Raw genomic sequence first — 16,823 nt, 5'->3', positions numbered from 1 at the left:
ATAGATTTATCCAAACTTTGGGGCCAAGTTTGGAACTTGGTATTAAATGTATTATGAGTTTTTTCGGATTTCTGTTGCTAATCTCTTCCCGATCTATGTAATTTCTCTTTTTAAAAAATTTATTCAATAATTTGATTTAATGATGCACTTTCTTTTATTAATACGCTGAATTAAAGAACACTTTTTTAAATATTGATTAATAACAGAAGAGAATAAAAAATGATAGAAAATTAAAATTCAGAACTAGATTATCATCTCATAACAATGAATAAAACCGAAAATAAGATAGTTACAATTATAAAATAAGAATTTCAGACACGTTTGCGATGATGCGACGCGGAAGAGGAAGATGAATGCGAGACGGTGGAGTAATGTTGGTGATGTTGACTGTTGCGCGATCTAGATCTTGAACGGGATCGTGTATGATGCCGCTTGTCTTTGGCATAGTCACCGTGACGGGATGAGCGATGCCTCTTGTCTCTGTGCTCATCGCCAGAATGACTGGAATCTCGCTTATTAGGACGTCGTCGATGCGTATTGCTGCTGCTGCCACCATAATGATGACGGCGTTCACGCTCTCTGTCATGTTCTCGTCGATCGTATTTATTTCTACTTCTACTGCGACTGCTGCTCCCCTCATCTTGATCTCGTTGGTGGTGGTGGTGGTGGTGGCGACGACTGCTGCTGCTGCTGCTTGCAGGTGTTTGACGACTTTTGCTGATGCTGCTGGTGTTCTTTTTCTTGCTATTAACACTTCGGCTACTGGATGATTTGGTTGTGTCAGAAGTGCTGCTATCGCTTGAACTAGAAGTGGAACTAGAGCTGGTACTACTGCCACTGCCACTTCCACTACTACTGCTAGAAGATGATGTTGTGGTAGAACGACGACGCCGCTTAGGTTTCCGGTCTGATGATTTATTAGCCTTCTGCAGGGCTTTGTCGGCGGCACTAAGCATAGTGGCTACGGATTCGGGCATTTGCAACAAATTAGTAGCCACATTGGGAATGGCCTTTATTTTTGAAGGCACCGCTGTAGAGGAGCTGCTTGTAGTCGTAGGCATGGAAGCTGGAGAAGAAGCGGCAGCAACTAGGACATGCTGGACAAAACTTTGATTTGACTGTTTGACATCCTTATTGTCGCTAAACCGTGTAGTACGCTCTTTGCGACTTGGACGTTTTCCTATCAAGAAATAACAAAGATGAGCAAGTGAAGCTTGACGGAAAAGCTATCATTACGCAAATTACCATTGAACTGTTTAATTTTATCATTACTAGAACCAAGTGTTAATGATTCGCCAATTGGTTCTCGGTTCTGGCTGCCAGATTCTTTCCGCCTTTCTGTCATGCGTTCCATTTCGAGTTTGCGTTGCTTTTCCAGTACAAGCTCATCGCGTTGCTCTTGCTGGGCGACTCGATGTTCAATGTCAATAATGACGTTCTCAAATGAACGTTTGCTACGCCGTATACGGGCCTGCAACAAAAAATTTATTAACGGATTGTTGCTGCACCCAAATGAAATGCTAACCTTCAACTCTTCCGCGCTAAGTTTTCCTGAATCTGTTGATGTTGTATTTCCAGTCCTGTCATCATCATCACTGGCCTTATGTCCATCATCGTCATCATCATCATCATCCCTTTCGCTTTCGCTGGAAGAATCGCCATAGGCAGCTAAACCTATAAATCAAATCAAGCAAGTGCTAATTTTTGTCTGCCACATTAAGGATTCAAGGAGTTAGGCGCAGTTTTTCTTTTCTTTTTTTTTTTTTTAGTTTTTTTTTTATATTTTCTTTTATAGAAGAAGATTGATTGAGCAAGAGAAGATGCCAGTGTTAAAGAGCCGCCAAAAATGGCGAGAAAAAAAAGGATATCATAAAAACCACCCAAAATCCTAACAATAAAAAAGCTTCGGAAGAAGGGAGGGGGGTCGAAAGAAGCAAAACTAACTAAGCCCGACTACAAAACAAAAAATAATAATAATTCTCTCTCAAAAAAAAAGAAATTGGAAAAAAGTACTAAATGCAAAAAGAGAAACTTTAATTTGAAGTATGGATTACTTACCCAAATTGCCGGTAATGGAGGACAAGGCGCTTTTGCGAATCACTTGGGCTGATGACGCTTTTGATTTACATACACATACATATATATAGCATATAGTATATAAGGTATATATATTACAATATTATATATAGTAAATAAATTCAGCAAGGGGGATTCAATTGAGATTTACATATACATAGGATGTAGATATTATAAAAAATTGAAATAAGATTAACACGCGCGCTCCATATTACACTTTGGAATAGAATGTGGTCCTCAAGTCCAAGTCATCTTAAGCTCTAACTACTTACACACACAAACATACACTTACAGATCGCTGTAAAAAAACTGATGTAGGTAGGCGGAGTTGAGGGGGGCGGACGAGGTGATCGGGTGGAGAAAGGATTGTTTTTATACTTAAATTTCTAAAACTAAATGTACCTTTAGCGCGATGCGCTTTCATTGTTTCATTTGCAATGATTGCAATCTCTTCATTTGTCGTTTCCAGTAATATTTCGGTTAATGTGCGTCGCACAACCATCATCTACACAATGTTTAAATGCAATTTGAATGAAAATAATGTGATAAATATTTGAATCTCATTATGTTTGCCATAGAGCCAGCCATTATATACAAAAGGAAATCAAATTAAAAGTTTTGTCCCTGGAATAAAACCTACACCCAGAGACCAAAGTAAGCTTTTCCAATGGAAGCCGAATCCAAATGCTCACATTGACTTATCATAATCTAAAATTACAAAAATAAGTATAGATTTTTGCTATTCTGGAAGCTGTTTTTGTCTTATTTCAAAAATTATGAGTACTATGTGAAATCTTTTAAATATTTTTTTTTTTTGAGAGGTTTTTAGCTATTGGGTTTATTTATTTCTCAAGCCAGAGACAATCTTCAAATTTAGATTTAAGTTTTGGATTCAGCACTCTTTAATCTATAAGAAAAGTTAACTCTGATCGCTGGGTCTGGATTTTCTCGGCCTGTTTAGTTATGCATTTTAAGCTAATCTAATAAAGTTTTGATTTCTTTTGTTTTTTTTTTTTTTTTTTTTTGGCCTTTTGACTAACATATTAGGAGATTCTTTATCTTAAATTTGATGCCTACCAAATCAGCCAGTCTTTCTTCGTAGTTTTTACTATTGTCATGGACTTGCCTAGCTTGGATTGTTGCTATTGCCTCATTTCTAATCTCACTCCTCGGTGGCAGCTCCTCCTCCTCGTGCTCCTCATTGTTGTTGTCTTGGGTATGTTCGGTAGATTGTGAATCGCTCCTTCTTCTTGTTGTTCTTCTAATTAACATATCTTTACCTTTGTTGAGTTGAGCTGAGGCAGGAGCATTCCCTGAGAGCTCCTCATGGGAATCTTCGCTGTCGCTGGCCTGAATTTCAAGTTCATGTTAATGCTAACGACCTTGCCAGTTGCGATTTAGAGAGTTTCTTTTGTCTGTCTTATTATTATTATTATTTTTTTTTTTTGTACGTTTGCAGCAAACAACCAATTATAAGTTTCAATGCACAAGTTGCACGCTGTTTTTTAGTTTTTTTTTTCATGTTTGTTTTCGTTTTTTCTATTTTGTTTACAGTCTTTGGGCCTTTGTTTATTACTTACCACATTTGTCAGGTTCATGATATTAACAGGTGTTGTTAGTGTTTTGCTAGATACTTGCTTAACATTTTGGCCCTGTTGCTGATGATGATGGTTTTCGGGATCTGTGGATGAGCCGAACAAATCCAAATCCAAATTCGCTGATGTTATCGGCTGTTCACGTTCGAGCTGCCGCTGCTTTTCACGTTCCATTTTTTCTAGGCCCTCTCTATGAGAAGCAAACCTGGTTTGGTACCTACTCCTAGGGTAGTTTAAAGTGCATTTACTCACCTAATCCAAGCTGGCAACATTTTACGTTTATTTGTATCTATTTCATTGGCACTGCCGCCCATATTACTGACCTCCGATTGCTGTTGTTGCTGCTGCTGTTGCTGATTCTGCGACGGCAACTGTTGTTGTGGATGTTGACTTGGTAGTGATTGATGATGATGCCCTAATCCATGTGGCTCATTGGGATTGCTAACATTTAGTTTGAGTAGAGAGGGTATATGAGCTGTTGGATTATTTATGGCCTGCTTATTGCTTTGTCCTGGCCAATTAGTCCATTGCTGCTCCTGTTGTTGTTTGTTTCGACCAGGCGCTAATAAAACATTTAATAAATCTCACATTTATTTTAACAATCACAAGTATCGGAATACCTGCTGCATTGCTGTCAGATTGGCTAATCTGGTTGGACACTACAGGTGGCATAGGCGTTGGCGTTGATATCTGCATATCGATGCCGTGTCCACGCTCTGTATCATCATCCATATCCATATCTGCCTCGCCATGCTCCTCGTAATGTAAATTGGACGATTGCTGTCTTTGATATTCCGGTACATTGTTTATAATGGGTGGCGGCGGTGCCAAGGGTATTATACCAAAATTGGGTGGTGCCGGCGGACCCGGAGTTGTTGTTGCTGTGGTTACGGTTTGATCGCGCATATGAATCCACTGCTGGGCCAATTGAGCCCAATCTATTTGTCCCATTCCATTTACGGGCGCAATATTACCGATTCCCATGCCCAAAGAATTACCCACACCACCCCCCTTCCATTAGAGCCAACATCTGCAAGAGTCGAGGTTGGAAAATGCGGAGGTGGCGGTGCTTGGGGCATGAATCGATTATGATTGTTATGAGGAAACATATTCCTTCTACCGTTTTGCAATATTTTACATTAAAACTTTAATATCTTGTATGCCTTTTTTTCACCAAGTTTTCCTGTTAGAGATAAGATTTTTACTAAAGACAACACAAAAGTCCTATCGGTTGCAAAGTAATCGATAATAAATTGCGTTTGCCGCTATATTTTATTTGCCATACAAAAGATATTTATTTATTTACAATTTTTATGGGCCAAATACATAATGACAACAAAAACACGATAATGCTGTTATCTTCGCCTCCTTGACGATCAAGGGTCGCAAATTAAGACGCAGAACGGTCACCCAAAGGAGCCAACGGACAGCCAATTTCGGCCAGTTAGTTGTGATATGTATATTGTGCCACTAGTTTATATTTGTAAATGTTTTAAAAAATATGGAGTAGTGTTTATGTGGGGTGTGATGAGAACATGGCGCAAAGGTGGAACGTTTGCATGGTTATTCATCGAGGTCGAAAGATAAGATAAGAAATATTTGACTATAAGTAGTTGCAGTTTCTTTTGTGTTGCAATTGCTAAATTTCAATATCACCGGCGAGTCACCAAAACGCGCCTTGCGGCAAAGCACGAAACTATGGACGTTTTCAAGATCACGTATCCTTCGCTACCAGAGGAGCAGACAACCAAAACACTTCAGCAACTCGCAACAGGTTTACGAGACCTTTTAGCCAGTACGGAATCTAGGGCGCAATTGCATGAAGTTTTCCAGGCTCAGATAAAACTTTATTGCATTGGGTCAAATGTATTTACACCCACAGTCGAGAATTTAAAAATGTCCCTGATGAAGTGCACGGTGAGCGGCAAATGGAATTATCTTAGTGGTACCCATTTCTTGTGTGTGATGGAAAATGATACGGACTTGATTTGGCTTTATCCTGTAATTCCCAGTTTAACCAAGTTCTATTGCACCGATTTCGGAGCTTTGATTTTTCCTGATTTGGAATCTGAAGCCTCTGACAATGCCTTTGGCATAATTATAGTTAGCTCTACAATAGCTGACCAATCACAAGAAGAAATGGACTATCAATATTTGACTATGGATGGAGCGGAAGACATTGCTTCCACACTAGTCAAAGGAGCGGAGAAGGCTGGTAGCCTGTTAACTAAGTCTACATCATATATTACATCGAAAATGAATCCGTCTAAAGCTCCGACCCAAGTTCCGCCATCCGTCAAAGCTACCGTTGAGGTAGCTCAAAGTGTTACCTATGCTGCTGCCGACCTAACTGAAAAGATTGCAGAAAAAGTAGGCTCTGCCTCTCAGGAAATGGGACGTGTCTTGGCTATCCATTTACAGAGGCAAGGGTCCATTTTGGTGGAGAAGGCTCTAGGCTGCGACAGCAACGAGGCGAATAACAAAGTGAAAGGAGCCATTGCTGTAGCCTCGGATGCTGTGGAGGGTTTATCCATAGTTGCTGGTGGTTTGGAGAAATCTGCCAGTATTTTGGCCAAAAGTCTGAGTGAAAACACCGTACAAATTATTAAGCAAAGGCAAGGGAGCTAATAGATAATCCGTGTAAGCGTATAATGAGTTTCTATACTATTTTTGCAGGAGCGGTAATGAAGCAGGTGAAGTAGCAAAAGGCGTCTTTGATACTGTGGGAAATACTTTGAATATCAGTCGCAACCTCTGCTTAGGCTCGCTAAGGAAATAACTTAACTACAAAAACTCATTGGTTCTCACTCTCTGAAATTTAGAATATTTAAATTTCTATTAACTAATAATTTTTAAACAGTTTGGAAGAGTCTCTAACCACTAATAGTCTTTTATTTGTAATGAAGATTATACTGGCCCTTCAGTCTTTTCCTTTGTCATCTGGGTGGTTCTCTTGCTTTTTCTTCTGGCTTTCCCCAAATGGATCACCGTAGTTGATTTTTTCGTAGTTATAGTGCGACATGTTATTGCGATGAACGGTTAGAAGAGCACCACTTTTGAAATCCATACAACACACACCACATTTATAGGGATGTGGCTTATTGGCAGGTTCTTGTTGCTTCCATGGGCACGTTTGCATTACTTCCTCTTGAACTGTTTGACTGTGAGCAACAGCAGCGTGTCGTTCCAGTGAATTACTTTCGTCAAAAAGTTGTGGACATGATTCACAGTTGAATAACAAACTCTGCCCTGCAGCATAATCATCTTTTTGTTTATGTTCTGCCTGGTGTATGTCTAATACATATTCGTAATAATTAAGAAAACCTTGCACGGATTCTATCTCAGCCTGGTGGTCAATGTCATTCGTGTCTGTCTGAAACACATGTAGCTCATCCATGCGGGCCAAATCCTGCGACAGTTCATCATCTTGCTTAAGCTTTTCTTGCTCATAAAGCTCCTGAAGAATTTGTTGCGACTTTTCCACTTCCCGCATAAATTCGTAGGCCACAATCAGACGTCGTGTGCAATTTTGGCACATTTGTTTGGGCCAAATGGAATCATAGCGGGTGCACTACAATAACGAGAAATAATTAATCCTTGTACTTGCAACTTTAAAAAGCTATTAACTTACCTTCACCTTGGAGACTGCTTCTAGCAATTGCCAGAGTTCCACTTTCAGATCGTTGTACTCGATTTCATCCTGCAGGCAGAGGGAGGCTTCAGCGTCACTTGTCTGGGGAGTTTCCAAGCAAACACGACACGTCTGGGCATTTATATTATACTGAATTTCTGTTGTAGTTGTCATATTAAATTTTTTAATTTTTTTTGTTTATTTCCCGTCGATTTATTATTCGTCATCGGAGCAAATGTAGATTTGTTATCGTTATCGACATTATTGGAACAAAACCTATCGTAGTCGACATTATCGGAAAAAAAACTATCGTAATCGAAAAAGGCAAGCGAATTGGCTCACTAAATGCAAGCGAATTCACAAATAAGAGGCGAATTACCCGAGCGCCAATATAATTTTTGGAATATTTATTCACACCTGATTTAACATAACATTAAATTTTGATACCCAATAGAATGGGAAATATATGTAAGTAAATTTATCTCTTTTTATGTTAATAAAACTAACTAGCGGATCGCAATTTAAGCGCTTTTATTTGGCGGTGACCTTCAGTTTCATACAGCTGTTTTCGTAGGCTTCTTTTTTTATAATTAATTCTAAAATGTACATAATGCAAGTATGTACATACTTAACTATATATTTCTATTTAATAGAAATATGTATATGATATTCACCCCGCACGCATCTTCTGCCCCATGAAAGGCATCTGGCTGACGGCACTACGGCTGGACACTGAAGCTGGTGATGATGCCATGCATCTTTGTAGTGCTGCTGACAAATTTTAGTACGGGACAGAAAATCTTGGTCTACGATGTCAGCTGCTCTTCTGAGTTGGAGGCGTTCACATTTTATATGAAACTTACATATGGTTAATGATACTCCCGCTCACTAACTCACATAATGTGACAGGTGCCACGAAACCGTTTAAAGAATAATGTGACGCCACCAGATCATTGTCCGGGCGCTGAAGGCCGCGAAGATTTTGAGCCATCGGCTGCCTCCGGTGGTATTTGATGCTATCCACCTTGTTGACAAGTTCAATCGGTTTTCTACTTTCAAAGGTAACCAGATACTTTTATATTTGAACTAGTTCGGTTCATGTAAATAAAGAAAAAAAACCAATAAATAGTACCCTGGCTAACAGTATTTTAAGATATTACGATAATTAGAACCCTAGCAATAAACAGTAGCAGTAGGCTAACAGATATTAATTAAATAGTAGCCTGCCTATCAACATTTTTAGATATTATTCTAATAAATAACCAAGCTACAATAAATCATAGGCAAAGACGAAATGCAAGAGCTGGAAATTATTGCAGCCACTATAGAAGTTACACCTTTTAATATTTAAAAATCGGTTTCAACTGACTTTTGCTTTATCGAATATATTAATCATAGTCATAGCACCTATCATATGGACTTGGTTTCATCGGAAAACACCACTGGGTCTGGTTATATCGAAACATACGTAGAACATTGTGATTCGTCCACATGTGACCAATCACACCATTACAACGCGTTTACCCACTCAGTATAATATTCATCTCGCTTTCGCCTACACAGTTCTCCATACCTAAAAACCGTCTTGCCGGCGTTTTCGGCATATTCACCCAACCCCGGCGCTTCTGGTCCACGGCGAAAAAAAAAAATTTTTTTATTCGAATTTGTGGAGTCTTGTGAATCGGTCGTTTTTAAAATGCACGGAATATTGGTGGCATTTTTGGCAATTGCTGGCTATGTCAGCGGAGAAGTGTTCCTCAAGGAGAACTTTGACAGTGGTAAATAGTTTAGATTGCAAGGGATTGTGCCGGTGGATATTTGTTTTAAACTAATTTTTGCATCGCTTATGTATGAAACAGCAAGCTGGGAGGACACGTGGATATACAGCAAACACCCTGGAAAGGAGCTTGGTAAATTTGTTCTTTCTTCGGGCTCTTTCTTCAATGATGAAAAGGCAGATCAAGGTGAGTAAAATTATGAAAATTTCTGTGTTTTATTGAAGTATTTTTGAGCCATTTGCTCACAGTTGAAAAGAATAACATTTTTTACAAAAAAAGGGGACAATTTTCGATTCATAGAGGTTTCTTTTTCAAAACGTTTTCGAGGTATCGCCCACTAGGTGGGAATTTTAGAGGTTTTTAATTTTGCGGATCACAAATTATCCGAATTTTTCTCTCCCAAATGCGTTCTCCAAATGACGCACATGTACATTCATACACAGACAAAACACATACGTGTATATTCCAATTATATATGCATTAGTTGGTATTTGGATATTTTTAACATAACCCCACCCCTCTTTTTCAACAGGAATCCAGACATCTCAAGATGCCCGCTTTTATGCCGTGTCCAAGAAATTCGATGGTTTCTCCAATGAAGATAAGCCCCTGGTTATTCAGTTCTCTGTGAAACATGAACAGAATATCGATTGCGGTGGTGGTTATGTGAAGCTGTTCGATTGCTCCCTAGACCAGACCGACATGCACGGCGAGTCGCCCTATGAAATTATGTTTGGTCCAGATATTTGCGGACCCGGTACCAAGAAAGTCCATGTCATCTTCAGCTACAAGGGAAAGAACCATTTGATTAACAAGGATATCAGATGCAAAGATGACGTGTACACTCACTTCTACACGCTTATCGTGAAACCAGATAACACCTATGAAGTTCTTATCGATAACGAGAAAGTTGAATCTGGAAACCTCGAAGACGATTGGGATTTCCTGGCACCAAAGAAAATCAAGGATCCAAACGCAAAGAAACCCGAAGATTGGGATGATAAGGTTGGTATATATAAATGGCTGCAAGAAAGTATTTTGAATATAAATTTTAATTTCTTACTCTCTCAAATTCATTGTTAATAGGCCACCATTCCCGACCCTGATGATACGAAACCAGAAGATTGGGACAAGCCAGAACACATCCCAGATCCCGATGCCACCAAGCCCGAGGATTGGGACGATGAGATGGATGGTGAATGGGAGCCACCAATGGTAGACAACCCAGAGTTCAAGGGAGAATGGCAACCCAAGCAGTTGGACAACCCCAATTACAAAGGAGCCTGGGAGCATCCAGAGATCGATAACCCAGAATACACTCCAGATGATAAACTCTACCTCCGTAAGGAAGTGTGCACACTTGGCTTCGATTTGTGGCAAGTGAAATCTGGCACGATATTCGACAATGTCCTCATCACCGACGATGTCGAGTTAGCATCTAAGGCAGCCGCTGGCGTTAAGGCCACACAGGCTGGTGAGAAGAAGGTTAAAGAGGCTCAGGATGAAGAACAGCGTAAGAAGGATGAAGAGGAGGCCAAGAAATCCTCAGACAAGGATGACGAAGATGATGATGACGAAGAGGACGATAAGGATGACTCCAAATCAGAAACAGAACAGAGTGAACACGATGAGTTGTAATCAGTTTAAGAATGTACACCAATGAATATTGAGTATTTTTTGTGTTTGAGTTTCTTAAATGTTGGAGCACACTATCCACAATTACAATTTGCAAGACTTATAATATATAATTAATAAATAAATTATTTTGGTTTTTTTTTTTGTAAACCTACAAAACATTTGGTCAATCACTGTGAAAGGAAAAATTGGCTCAGATATATCAAACAGACATATAATCCTACAGGGGAAAGGATTAATTAGAAGCATCAGGAAGTTTTAAAAGCTCAACAAACTTCCCCAACATTGTTTCTGTCTACGTGGTTATTTTCGATTCGCCAGACCAAAACCTGTTCAGATTCATATCTTGACTAATAGCAAATGTATTCTATTGGGGCTGAACTTTCGTTTGCTGAGTCTGACACAATTTCAGGGATGGGTTTGTAGAATAAACAAAAAACCGGCAAACGGCATTTTGTTGTCTAAGATAATATTAAAAACAATTAGATGTTATTCAAACTCGGTCAATATTTGTTGTTTATTATTTATAGATATGTCAAAGACATTTAAGGTAACCTATCTCAATTTTTCATAGCACAACTGATTACACACAGCTGTACCGGGAAGCCATATTAAAAGAAAAAGACACAGCTCAGATTGATTTTTCGGTATGTGTTTATTTTAATTCATTTAATTGTTTATTAGAAACATACAAATATTAATTATTCAGATCCTTCATCGTCAAGTCCAGAATATTTGTTGGAAGATTGCAAAGTCTGCAACGAAAATACATATATATGTATATTAATTGATTTTAATTCATCTAAGCTCAGCATGATACACAGCATCTAGTTTAAATATGGTTGACATCTAAGCATTCCATAGTGTATTGTAAAGATTCAGACTTAAAGCTAAATTAGTTTTTATTTGTTGCCTAGCAAGAACAGGCTAAGTCGCTGTTGATTTAATGTATTGATTAAGTCTAGATTTACTTACCGGTCCAGCCTGATTTGGTTGATATTTCGGCAGTGGACGCTCGCTTCGTGTATCTCGTTTACTTTTGCTTTCTTCCCGCAACTTTCCATCACCTTTTGTGTTTACTTTTCCTTTGGAATTCTCATATCTTCAATAAAAACAAACACAAATATAATAAATGTCAAATCGGGGTATAACTTATAGTTAAAGGTTGAAGTCTATCCACGTTATAATCCCTAGAAAGACATTTAAACTGACCATAACCTATATAGTTTTCTTTTACAGCTTTCTAACTCAATTGGTCACTAAAGGGTTTTGTTTTTGTTTTATGTAAATTATTTATCCGAACCTAAAAAATAATGGTTTTAGCCAACTTTCTAGCTTATATTATATAGTGTATTAATTAGCTAACGGAAAACAACTCTACATTTAAAACCAATCTTTGTTGTATAATAGTGTGGTTAAACTTTTGTTTATAAGTTAAATTAGTTTTATTAACTTCAAACTGAAAATTCCCTACAAGTTTTTTAATACAGTTCCTTTAAAACTGTCGCCCAATTAATGTTCAGTGTTGTCATCACACACACCTGTCATTGCGATCGCGTTGCTTATTGAATCTATTATACTCTCCGTCATCTCGACGCCGTTCATCTAGAATAAGTAAGCATACTTTAACATATAAGCCAAAGAGTACGCATAAGGATATTTTGGATAATTACCCTGTGAATTTCTTTTGCTGTCATCGTTATCGGTACGACGCCAGCTCACACTTGGAGCGACGCTTTCGTTATCATTCTTGTCTATTTGCACCTCTGACAGTTTCTCATTGATCTCCTCTGTCTCCTGACGAGCTTTATCTTGTCGGCGGGCTTCGGCTAGACGTTCTTCGATTTCCAATTCCCTAGTGGCAGTATCGACTGGCTTAGCTGATCCAAATACATTTGCTGATGATGCAGCTTTTACTTCAGTAACCTCAACCTCAGGTTCTTCCTCTTCTGGCTTGGTGACAATCTCTGGCAATGGCAACGTGCGAGGTTTTAGATTCAACCTGGGTCTTTCTTCAGCAGTACTATTAGAGACATCATCTCTTGAATAACGTTCGTTATTAAGTCTTCCACGTCCTTCCCTATATCTGTCACCCTGATCTGGATCTCTGCGTGGAGGTGAATAATCGTTTGACTGAGTTCTGACACTGGTGCGCCATGATCCTGGTGTATTATTTTCCTCCCGTTCCGCAATCGGCTTACGATCACGATTGAAACCACGATCGTAATTGTTGCCATATCCACTCGAGCCCGTGCCATTGTTCTGACTGTCTCGGCGCCAATTGCCCGAGTCCCTGTTTTCCCTGTCACTATTGCCAAATCCTTCGAAACGGCGATTGCCCTTTTGGCGATTTTGCTGATCATTTTCATTGGACAATTCGATACGAATGCGACGCCCCTTAATGGATGGATCTGGCAAACTGAGCACATGGATCAAATCATCTCGGTTTTCCAATTCAACATAACCGAAACCACGGGAACGTCCAGTATCGCCATCTTCCCTGGGTAACCTGAGCGACACCAGGTTAATATTTCCAAAGAATTCGTATATGTCATCCTCGTTTGCATCAAATGGCAAATTGTTGATATAAGCTATAAATGGGGGCTTGTGAGGAATAGAATCGTCATCAAATATCCGATTTGCCCGGGGAGCAGTTGGCAGCTGATATACTAAGGGTAGTGTGTGGCCCCCCATCATCACTGTCGTCGCCGTCCAAATTTCGGACCTTCTTTGAAACTTGCGTTGTTCCAGCGGGTGTGTCACCGTTCGAAAGAAATGATTGCAACGATATGACGGTCCCCTTGTTCTTTTTACCTTTCTTGCCTGGAAAAAAGAGTAAAGCAAACTCTTAGTTTTTTTTACATCATACAATAACTGCAGTATCATCATTTAATATGTATGTGTATGTAGCTATGGGGTGCTACTTAATTTTTGTTAATGCCTTAGTACATATCAACTGGAATTGTTCATATGCACGTACATGTATGTACATATGCATGCACATATGTATGTATGTATGTATTACGTGTCGAAATTAAACCACGAGGGCATTTGGCACAGAATTTTTAATGACAGTTACACACACATCAGCACACATATTGCAAGGCAAACAGCGTTTGTACTACATATCCTTTAACCACGTACCTGTAGATGCCATCTTTACAATAATACACGAAAAAAACACTTAAATTTTGACGAGATCTTTCAATATTTCTCGCTTGCTTTGAGTAGAGTTCCGTTTCACCAGAATTGTAGTATTGATAATAAAACTAAATGTGCCGTTGATCAACACTAATTTCACCAGTATATAAAACGTAAGATAATATGTCGAATGACGTAAATGCTGTAATGTTTTTTGCCAGAGTTGTCATAATTCGATTCAGCAGTATTTATATCCACTTTGTCAACACTACTTGCACCACTGTTTAACACAGTTTGTTGTTGCCATTGAAATTGTACAATTTACGTGAATTTATGAGTATAAATATATCGTGTTATTTTAATCAATTGGAAGAAACAAATAATGGCAGATGTGGTTAAGCTTGGAATTTCATCCGTGGGTGATTTGGAAGCAGAACTCAGCACTGCCAAACAGTCGCTAGTGTCACTAAATGAGAACATTCGACGGTTTGTTGGCAGGGATATAAGGTATGTACATATGCATCCCCGAAGACATCTGTTTGTATGGTAATCATGTTTTCTTTTTAGAACGGACAAATATAAATACGAGGATGACAACAAAAGAAGCGAGTTCAACAATGAGAGGCAGACCCCATCATCGCGTAATGAGTTCTCCAAAAATAAGCAGCAACGCCGGTTAAAAACTAACGATGCAAAGTCACCATTCGCCCGGTCTGCCAATGAGGACGTGCAGGCTCGTGGTCCAACGCCGCGGCTCAATTCAAGAGTAATTCGAGAGTTGCCATCTAGAAAGGAGGTTGTAGAGGCTCAGGGAACGGATTCCGAATCAAGAGCACGAAACCGACGCATGTTTGGATCCCTGCTGGGCACATTGCAAAAGTTTTGCCAGGAGGAGACGCGTTTAAAAACCAAAGAAGATAAAAAGGCTGAGATAGAAAGGAAACTCGAACAGCAACAACTTCAAGAGCGGGCGTTATTAAAAAAAAGAACGTGAATCTTTATTTTCGGATAGGAAACGCAAACAACTTGAAATCAAACAGTTGGAAACCAAAATGGCACGACTGAAAGACTTTAAGTTATGGGAGACGTCAACGCTGCAGCAGAAACAACAAATTCGAACAAAAGCTAAGCCGCACATTTTTTACCGGCCACAGAACCACAATGAAATCACAGAGAGGCTTCTGCAGAAAAGCAGCACCGAAATAGAAAGTCTTTTGCAAGGGCGACGTGATGAGTTTAATGCCGAACTCAGGGACTTGGAGCGATCGCAATATACAGACGACGAGAATGCCATGGATGAGAGCAATGCTGATTTCGAAGAATTCGAGACGGAAAGTGGCAGTAAACAAAAATGTAAGTAAATCCTTCGGAAATACGCGGATTTGCTTGTACAATTTTTTGTGCCCTTGAACAAACATGTTACACATAAGTCTTAAAAAACAATTAATTTATAACTTCTTTACACAAATAATTATTGTTTTTATCAAACTTTAAAATAAGAATTTAGGAATTATTGAAAATAAAGCTAACAATAAGTAGCTTGATCTTTTGGACATCAGTTGTCTTTGAAAAAATGTTTAGAAATGTTTTAAATATTTTTGCCGATTTGCAAAAGCTTGCGCGAAAGTTATTTTAAATAACTAACTACTTTTTAATAGTAATTGACATATGCTAGTCTTATACTATAACAGTTGATTGTCCAAAAACCAAGTTATTTTTGTTCTTTATAAAAATACGTAATATATAAAACGAAACTACTTGCTAAAATCTATTTATACCTTGTACTTTTGTTTTCAGGCGACAAGAATGCAAAAGAAAATAAGATTAAAGCGTCAAGGGATGATAACCCATTAAGCATGGTAGCTAAAAAATAGAATCTTTAATTTCGAGATTAATTTGGATAATCTAAGAATTTTCATTGTACTAAAAATATACAAAAAAAAAAAAATTATTTTAAAAAATATGTATATTGTTTTAAATTTCGACGCTTTTAAAAGTTGGTTCACTTAAAGTTAATGGCAAAAGACTTGGCTAGCAGATTCAAAGCTTTGATTCATGAAGGGTAAATGTGTGAATGAATTATGTTTTAAAACTGGAAATCTGTTATCATTTTTGTATACGTTTTTTTTAAATTTTTTATCTAAATTTTGCATTTTTTCCAAGATTTTTATGTTTGATTAATTTTGGTTTATTTTATCGCTTAGAGAATCATCTATACTTTTAGTAATTATTGACTAAGTCTCAAAATTATTTATCATTATGTTGTTTTCACCAAGTTGCATTTCTTTTATTCGTCAACAAAAGAAATCGCAAGCATTAAAATGAAAGGGTTAATTTTAGAATTTTCAAGAAAGCTTTTCAAAAATAACTACAAGGGCCAACTTTTGAGTGGTAGTGATGCAGGTCAAGAATACATGAAGCGTAACCAATGCTACACTAGTAAAGACGTTTTTCCAAGATATGCAGATAATATAATAACAACTACTAAACTAACGTAAATTTTTATTTAAATTAAACTACAGTTCTCCACCAGGAACTGCATCATTTTGCGTTAGTCTATGCATTCATTTTATAATGGAATATGTGAAATGAGAAAGGAATATCAAATATTATTGATATGGGCAAACAAATTGTGTGTATTTAAATGCAATTCAGCTACATAGATGCGAAAATGATAGATGCATATAAATGGAGGTACATAGAGGAGTTATACCATATAGTATACTATGTATGTATGTATTTATGTACATAGGGGATGAGCATACATACATATATATGTTGCGATGCGGACTGACAAGTGTGGACCACGTAAAATGGAAGAGGTATCGTAGAAGATGGCATCTTTGTATGTACAAAGGTCATATTTCCAATATTTACATCAAAAGCTGCATGAGAGGCGCAGGCGCCAGCCCCAAAAAGCTTTTGATCCCAGGTTTGCAGGTGTAATGCTCCGGAGTTGCGATGTGC

At 38.2% G+C, this 16,823-nt stretch overlaps 6 protein-coding genes across 7 annotated transcripts; 3 read left to right on the top strand and 3 right to left on the bottom strand.

The window, feature by feature from the left end:
- Positions 1–130: 130 nt before the first annotated feature.
- On the bottom strand, positions 131–4,869 carry LOC137582520 (arginine/serine-rich protein PNISR). 2 transcript variants are annotated; one of them, XM_068297097.1, is made up of 9 exons: positions 4,292–4,869; positions 3,924–4,233; positions 3,657–3,861; positions 3,154–3,426; positions 2,479–2,581; positions 2,059–2,115; positions 1,526–1,674; positions 1,246–1,471; positions 131–1,180 (listed from the first exon to the last, which is right to left on the bottom strand). In XM_068297097.1, the coding sequence occupies exons 1-9, from the start codon at positions 4,653–4,655 to the stop codon at positions 312–314; spliced, it is 2,556 nt and encodes an 851-aa protein (XP_068153198.1). In that variant the 5' UTR covers positions 4,656–4,869; the 3' UTR covers positions 131–311. The 2 variants fall into 2 exon arrangements, with proteins under 2 accessions (XP_068153198.1, XP_068153199.1); XM_068297098.1 differs by lacking the exon at positions 2,059–2,115.
- Positions 4,870–5,567: 698 nt separating this feature from the next.
- Positions 5,568–6,373, top strand: LOC137582181 (protein spartin-like). The gene is made up of 2 exons (XM_068296634.1): positions 5,568–6,249; positions 6,348–6,373. Exons 1-2 carry the CDS (start codon positions 5,568–5,570, stop codon positions 6,371–6,373), a joined length of 708 nt encoding a protein of 235 aa, XP_068152735.1.
- A 95-nt stretch (positions 6,374–6,468) lies between these two features.
- LOC137582530 (uncharacterized) lies at positions 6,469–7,557 on the bottom strand. Its single transcript, XM_068297108.1, has 2 exons — positions 7,303–7,557; positions 6,469–7,242 (listed from the first exon to the last, which is right to left on the bottom strand). The coding sequence occupies exons 1-2, from the start codon at positions 7,474–7,476 to the stop codon at positions 6,592–6,594; spliced, it is 825 nt and encodes a 274-aa protein (XP_068153209.1). The 5' UTR covers positions 7,477–7,557; the 3' UTR covers positions 6,469–6,591.
- Positions 7,558–8,918: 1,361 nt separating this feature from the next.
- On the top strand, positions 8,919–10,840 carry Calr (calreticulin). Its single transcript, XM_068297106.1, has 4 exons — positions 8,919–9,080; positions 9,162–9,266; positions 9,613–10,085; positions 10,167–10,840. The coding sequence occupies exons 1-4, from the start codon at positions 8,999–9,001 to the stop codon at positions 10,716–10,718; spliced, it is 1,212 nt and encodes a 403-aa protein (XP_068153207.1). The 5' UTR covers positions 8,919–8,998; the 3' UTR covers positions 10,719–10,840.
- Positions 10,841–11,351: 511 nt separating this feature from the next.
- eIF4B (eukaryotic translation initiation factor 4B) lies at positions 11,352–13,872 on the bottom strand. Its single transcript, XM_068296632.1, is given in 6 exon segments — positions 11,352–11,470; positions 11,691–11,817; positions 12,257–12,320; positions 12,389–13,406; positions 13,408–13,538; positions 13,860–13,872. Coding segments are annotated over 6 exon segments (1,407 nt in total). The 3' UTR covers positions 11,352–11,416.
- Positions 13,873–14,129: 257 nt separating this feature from the next.
- Pnn (desmosome associated protein-like protein pinnin) lies at positions 14,130–15,819 on the top strand. The gene is given in 4 exon segments (XM_068296973.1): positions 14,130–14,363; positions 14,424–14,844; positions 14,846–15,209; positions 15,654–15,819. Coding segments are annotated over 4 exon segments (987 nt in total). The 5' UTR covers positions 14,130–14,238; the 3' UTR covers positions 15,731–15,819.
- Positions 15,820–16,823: the final 1,004 nt, after the last annotated feature.

Source organism: Drosophila tropicalis, unplaced genomic scaffold (genome assembly GCF_018151085.1).
Source record: "Drosophila tropicalis isolate 14030-0801.00 unplaced genomic scaffold, ASM1815108v1 contig_859, whole genome shotgun sequence".
Lineage (NCBI taxonomy): Eukaryota > Metazoa > Arthropoda > Insecta > Diptera > Drosophilidae > Drosophila > Drosophila tropicalis.
Note: the sequence above shows the minus strand (reverse complement) of the source record. Positions and strands in the feature narration are given on the sequence as shown.

Coding starts and splice junctions, on each gene's coding strand:
- LOC137582181 (XM_068296634.1), top strand. CDS start 5,568: ATGTCCCTGATGAAGTGCACGGTGAGCGGCAAATGGAATTATCTTAGT. Junction 6,250..6,347: donor TGCCAGTATTTTGGCCAAAA/GTCTGAGTGAAA, acceptor CTATTTTTGCAG/GAGCGGTAATGAAGCAGGTG.
- LOC137582530 (XM_068297108.1), bottom strand. CDS start 7,476: ATGACAACTACAACAGAAATTCAGTATAATATAAATGCCCAGACGTGT. Junction 7,243..7,302: donor AAGCAGTCTCCAAGGTGAAG/GTAAGTTAATAG, acceptor TCGTTATTGTAG/TGCACCCGCTATGATTCCAT.
- Calr (XM_068297106.1), top strand. CDS start 8,999: ATGCACGGAATATTGGTGGCATTTTTGGCAATTGCTGGCTATGTCAGC. Junction 9,081..9,161: donor CAAGGAGAACTTTGACAGTG/GTAAATAGTTTA, acceptor TGTATGAAACAG/CAAGCTGGGAGGACACGTGG. Junction 9,267..9,612: donor TGATGAAAAGGCAGATCAAG/GTGAGTAAAATT, acceptor CTTTTTCAACAG/GAATCCAGACATCTCAAGAT.
- LOC137582520 (XM_068297097.1), bottom strand. CDS start 4,655: ATGGGAATCGGTAATATTGCGCCCGTAAATGGAATGGGACAAATAGAT. Junction 3,862..3,923: donor ATGTTGCCAGCTTGGATTAG/GTGAGTAAATGC, acceptor TGCTTCTCATAG/AGAGGGCCTAGAAAAAATGG. Junction 1,181..1,245: donor TAAAATTAAACAGTTCAATG/GTAATTTGCGTA, acceptor ATTTCTTGATAG/GAAAACGTCCAAGTCGCAAA.